Source organism: Eptatretus burgeri, chromosome 2 (assembly GCF_056783735.1).
Source record: "Eptatretus burgeri isolate ZD-2024b chromosome 2, Ebu_testis_v1, whole genome shotgun sequence".
In the NCBI taxonomy this organism is placed as follows: domain Eukaryota; kingdom Metazoa; phylum Chordata; class Myxini; order Myxiniformes; family Myxinidae; genus Eptatretus; species Eptatretus burgeri.
In genome coordinates, this window is record NC_140962.1 from 37,957,499 (window position 1) to 37,963,996 (window position 6,498).

Genomic DNA, 6,498 nt, shown 5'->3' on the forward strand with positions numbered 1-6,498 from the left:
ATACTCTTTGACCTTTGTTTACAGCAATAGCTGGACAAATAGGTTTGTTTATATGAAAACTGGAGGGTATTTGTTACCAAACTGTCGGCATTTTATAGGGTATTCGCTCTTTGAGCTTCTGGGTTTGTTTTTTGTATCTATTTACTTTCAAAATGTAGTTTGTGTTGTCTACTAGCATGCTTGATCTCTAATGTTGGGTAAGAAAATACAACCGGGCACATGACCATTAAAATGTTGCCGACCCTTGAATAAGAGCATGACTAATGCTGCTCATTACTTTATTGAGGAACTGTAAAACTATCAAGCATGAATTGTTACCATCGACTCAAACCTGATCCCACCATCCTTGCAGGCTCCAAGAGGCAGGAAGCGGTACCGGCTGATGGTGTTAGTGAGATCGAGGGACAAGCACAAGCAGCAATGGGGCCTGGAGGACTGGAAGAACTTGCTCACAGGCTTTCATTGGCAGCTGCTGGCCAATGTGACGACAGGACATTGGATGGTGGCAGCAATGTTGTGGATGTACTGACTGAGCTGGTGAGTATGTTGAGATGACATGTGCTTTGGAAAATTATTTGACTTGTTAATTGTAAAATATTGAATATGTATGCCTAAGGATGTACACCACATGGGATTGCTAACAGCATGAATGGATATATCTATGATGCTATGCCTGCCTGTGCCCAGAGATGAAGTCCCAACATCATATAAGGCAAGCATTGAGTTTGATACAAAACAGGCTATTACAGAAAAGGTAGGATAAATCGTAATGAAGAACGATGTTGGAATACAGGAATTATTTTAAGAATTAACAACAAATAATTTGTTTAATGGATGCGCACATATGAAAAAGAGTAAACACTTCCAGAAGAAGAAAGTCACCCAAAGTCATGTAATCAAACTGAATGAGTAATTTATGACTACTCGCAAAGAACCCTTCCTAACAGACAGATTCATTCCCCCACTTTTAGGTCTGTGGCGTATTTTATTATGACTTGTAATACCGGCTTCCACCAGGCAGCGCTGTATGATTATACATTTACATCGAGAGAATTGGATGTCGAGAGAATACACCCCCCCCCCAACTCTCCATCCACCCTTAAATCCCGGGACTTTGATTTTTTTTTTAACCCCCTGAAATCTTCCAGTGCATCCCGCAAGTTCAACCACCACCTTTCAACTCGTTCCATCCAACTGTTTAGAAATGCATACAATTCAAACAAACAAACAAACCAGCAACAGTTCAGACACTTCTGAAATGATGTTTGGTGTGATTAATTGGCTAGTGACCGTTAATAAACACTTGTTTTGAATGATAAAACTAACATTAAAAAAAAAATCCTCATTTCTGAGGTCTACAGGAAATTATGGCTGTATTAAAGAAGAGAAACCATGAAGGCTATGCTTACCTATTAGGTTATACAAAAGGGGAATGTTCAGAAATCTTTTTCTTTTTTGCATAAATGATTATTCAGAAAAACACATCCATAACACAAGGATATATACATTGTTCACTCGGTGTGTAAAAATTGAGTAAAGCCTCATAACATGTTCAGCCACTATGAAACTGCAGTAAGATCTATTGGACAGAACCAAATCTCTGATGAGGCCGTCACAAACATAGCTTGCTTGAGTATCGTGAGCTTCTATATCCAATTGTTTGTTGGACCCAGGGATGAAGCTGTCACCAAATAGTTTTTTTCCATTTGAAAAAAAAACCCGATGGTTCAAATATCAAATGACCCATTGCTGGAAAAGGCTCGCATCAACTGAACTTGAGGAACACTGAACACAGCACTTACTCCTCTTTAATATTCTTCCTATTACCTTAGTTTAAGATGTTTCACTTATGTCTTCAAAGTAGATGTGCAGCTTAAATTATAAAAAAAAAATCCTTCATCATAAAGTTATAAATGGTAATCTATAAAGTATTCATGAAGGAAACTGAGGGATGGAGATTGGTAATGCAAATGTAAGGGATGAGGGAAGCAGGTGAATAGTAAAGGTAGTGAGTGGTGGAGTAAGTGAAGAAGAGGAAAGTTGGAAGGGGGTACCACTGCTAAAAATAATTTATGGTAAGAAAACATTTTCTTGAAATAAGAAAAGTTTTCTTGGAACAAGAAAATAAAGGATTAAAAAAAAAAATTGTGGTGAGAATAATTATTATTGTTTTCTTGTTTCAAGACAACTTCCTATTTAAAAAAAAAATTTCTTCCAAAAAAAAAAGTTTTTGGCAGTGTATATTTTGAGAGGAAAATTTGCAGTAATTAAGGGGAGGAGAGTTCTGGCATCAAAAAATTATGACATTGTACATTCTATGTAGATGACCTCTAAATGATTAAAATCTCAATTTGCTTGCTTGTGTCTCTTCACCACAGCTGAATGATCAGGCAGAAGTTTTGTCTCACCAGAGACGCATCAGTCTCATCTTGGCACGCCGGGTCTCCAAACTTGAACGCTGTCTGCGACAGGTTAAACACATTGCCCCAGACACAGTTACCATGGCAGGAGATGATTGGGAAGTAACTGGCACTGTTGGAGAAATTGTGCCTGGAGAAACAACTGCTCATAATGAAGTGATAGATGGAAAAGCAAAGGATTTTACAGAGGTTGGTTCAAAATCTGGAGCAGTTAGCAGCAAGGCAATGAAAAACACTTTGATGGGTTTCATTGAAACAGAAACTGTTAAAGATTTGCTTTCCAAGGAAATGTGGTTTGATGCAAAGGAGGAGCTTATTAGCTTTGAAGCTCTGATTAATGATGAAGAAACAAACAATGGACAAGGAGGAGGCAATAGCAAAGAGAATGGGAATGCTGCCATTGTTCCACTTACCTTGGAAAATGAGAAAGGAGCTGAAAGCACTGCTGTTCTCGAAGCAAGTGGTAACGGAGTAGAAGAATCTGAGGAAGGGACCGAGAAAGAACTGGGTACTATTAAAAGCGAGGTGAATTTCGTGGTTGCTGATGATGAAACCAAAATGACTAACGAGACTGCTGATGGTTTCACCTTCATCCCGAAGTACAGCACTGATACACCTGTGGATTCCAGAAAGTCATCAGATATGGTCAACATAGATTTGAGCGACGATGACCATGTTTTAGATGGTCAAAACAACACAGTTGTAATACAAACCACACTTGATGGTGACAGATTTCTGATCACCAACACTTCAGTAGGAGACACTTCTTTGTCTTCTGGTGCTGATCTTGCCCATTCTTCATCTTCGTCCATCTCTACGACTAACTTTATAACATGGGTCTTCAACAAAAACAAGAAAAGCAGCTGACAGTGCAATGACCCTGGATAACCTTTACAAGAGTGTGTGAACTTGTACTGTTACACAAAACCGAAACGCTCGTTTCTACCTCGGATGAAGGTTACACCGATCAAAATCTACCATTCATGTAAAATGTGGTCATTCCCATGGAAGAGGTATTTATTTGCTATTGTGGAAATATTTAGCACTTGTTGCACGCTACTAATTAATGTTGCATGCATACTGAAAGCAGCGTACAGCCCATAATATTGGTCTGGGATCACAGTGGGTGTGACTTCCTGTCCAGTATCATCCGTCTGTTTTTTTTTTATTTTTTTTTTATTTTTAACCTGGGTTTGGAAACAATAACTATGTGCACAGAAATAAAAGCTGATTATTTTAACTTGAAATTTACAGCTTTTTATGATTAAAAAAAAAACGTTAATTAAAAACAGAACCACTGTATTCAGGGTTTCCATCTGAGCCTCTGGCTCACGTCATGGGCGGACCTCAGTTCAAATCTCATGGGAACCAAAGCGTTTTTCCATTGTCTAATAATGTTTATGTTATTAATGTCAAATTACACCGATGTTCCGCATATCTTTGTGCTCCACATGATTTACGGATTAGCTTCTCCGCGGGTCTTAAATTAATGTCAAAAGAAAGGAAGAAAAGCCATTTTTAAAACCACTCACCAGACAATTGTGGACGATTTAAATTTGTTAAAAGACCATTTCTAAACCTGTACAGTACTTGTGAAGTATGTGAACATGCTTAATATTTGAAACACACATTTATAAAGGCCAATTGCTTGATTACAGGGACAAAGGGTATGGCACATTGCTGCTTTTTAGTTGAATTAGTTTGTCTTATTGTGCAGGATACATAATCAAGGTATGTCAAAGAGCTGTGACACTACATATATAAAAGGAAAGGTGGCATCAGCATTTGAGGAATCTTTTCTCTCTTCTCTTTTTAATGGGTGAGGTCTGATGGCACCAAGCTTCTGCCCTGCCTTGACTACGATACTACTACACCTCCCTATGTCTTCAGCCAATTATCTCCAATCTCCAACCACCCATGCCTTGCTGGACTGAATTCAGCTGGGTACGGCAGGAGATAAAACTCGAGCAACGATGAGATGAGAAAATTACAAATCATTTTTTGCTCCACGCAGCGAGCCACTGATCATCATTCACGGCATGCGTGCCATGATTTGATGTCAGTATGGTTCGCCTTGAGATGCTAAAAGAATACATCAGCAACTTGCTTGAAGCAATGCAAAGTCTTATGAGATACAAATGCGTAAAAGGAGATATCAAGATTACTTTGCTGTACAGCCAAGAAAATGTTTGCTGCCTTATTGAGAGGAGGGATGGTAACACCATAGTATCATTTCTGCCTCTTTAAAAAAAAAAAACCCCCGCCATTTATTTGATGGAAAAACTGATATCCTCGGCGACCAAAGATGTTTATTTTCACTGATTACTTTAAAGCGATAAACCCAATGCTCAGCAATGAATATATTGTTCCAGTCGCCCACCATCTGGATAATTCCAGAGGAACGGCGAGTCTTTAAAGACCATGATCACCCTTTGTACCACGAACCTTGAGCTGGCTTCAGGTCCAAAGCCATATTACTGTTACTAATGAGGTTAGCATTACAAATGGGGAGTCATGCCGGCAGTAACGCAACAGATCTTAATTGATTGGCCGAGCAGAACCGAGGTACGTGCTGTGTTCTCATTTCTCATTTCTTGATTAACCAATCATCAGTTACTATATGCTGCCGTTGGGACAGACAGGACGAGTCAGGACACTAAATGGTTTTAAGCATGTATGAAACTGGCATGAATTTCCAGGAGCAATTCACAGGGTATGTATTGACAAGGCAAGTAATGTTCCAACTTATCCCCTACATGACTATTCCCACCCTCGGATTCCTTAAGCAATCACTTAACACTATGCACATGTGGTGCCAATCACACATCTGGGACAATGAATGGATAGCAAAGTTAAGAGGGAGAAAGATGAAGATGGGGACTAATGGAGCACCATAACACATTGCATTCGCGCAGCCAAGCTAACACCGTCTAATGATTGGCACAATGTCTCTTTATTCTTAGTCCTTCTCAACCCAGCGCTGGCCCCACTTCGTGAGTCCACGAGCTGTCGTGTCGCACCGCGGACGCCGTTCCATCAAATGGTAGTGCCAAGACCAAAGACGCTGACGAGATCAAGATGTTAAGAAGAGCAAGGATGAAGAGGATGGTCTCTGTCTCTCTCTCTCTCTCTCTCTCTCTCTCTCTCTCTCTCTCTCTCTCTCTCTCTCTCTCTCTCTCTCTCTGTCTCTCTGTCTCTCTGTCTCTCTCTGTCTCTGTCTCTCTGTCTCTCTGTCTCTCTGTCTCTCTGTCTCTCTGTCTCTCTGTCTCTCTGTCTCTCTGTCTCTCTGTCTCTCTGTCTCTCTGTCTCTCTGTCTCTCTGTCTCTCTGTCTCTGTCTCTCTCAGTCTCCCTCTCTTCTTCTGCCCCCCTCTCTCTTGAAGCTTAAAGGGGCGATTTAACACAATTTCTCACTTCGACGATTCCAACTGATTTAAACTCGCATTTCGACTCTCAATTCCAAGACACTGACAGCTCATGTGTACTCCCTTTTAAGGTGTCTTTGCCCCCTCTACTGTTAAGGCACACACTTTTCATGGGAAGGGGGGGGTCTCTCTTCTCACCTGATTGGCGTGTCTGAGTCCCGTTGTCTAGTGGCATCCAGTGATTGTGCCCGTGGTATGATTTGTTTGGACACCAGGTTTAATTGGTGTGCTGTCAGAGTTTATGGTGATCGATTGCTCACCTGGCACACAGTGCCAACAGGCTGGACCCCCAGACCAGTTTGAATCAGTTATAAGGGTTTTGATAGAGGATGTGAGGGAGTTTCTGTGCTGTGAGGTGCATGCAAATGCTTAAAAGAGTAGGATGTGTGAGATTCAGAAAACAAACATATATGGATTCTTTTCCAACGCATTTGCAATGCATATCTATTTATATGCAATGCAATATGCCTAACTGAGCAAATACTATGAAATAACTATTGTCACACTAAAGATTGATTATTTTGCCCAGAGAAGTCAAAACCACAACAATATTAATGGCTCAGCACAGGAAGAAAATTGGCAAAACGGTTGAAAAGAATACCTTTGTTGCCTGTTTTTCTTTTTCTTCCTTTCCTATTTTCAGCCCATTTATAAA

At 40.2% G+C, this 6,498-nt stretch overlaps 1 protein-coding gene across 2 annotated transcripts in view; it reads left to right on the plus strand.

Moving 5' to 3' along the window:
- The window catches only part of CCDC125 (coiled-coil domain containing 125), a 76,925-nt gene extending 72,220 nt beyond the window's left edge, over nt 1-4,705 (plus strand). For both annotated transcript variants that reach the window (XM_085868150.1, XM_085868160.1), the window contains 2 exons: nt 353-537; nt 2,379-4,705. In XM_085868150.1, the coding sequence (XP_085724276.1) occupies nt 353-537; nt 2,379-3,287 (1,094 nt within the window). In that variant the 3' untranslated portion in view covers nt 3,288-4,705. The remainder of the gene's footprint in view (nt 1-352; nt 538-2,378) is intronic.
- The last annotated feature ends 1,793 nt before the right edge of the window (nt 4,706-6,498 follow it).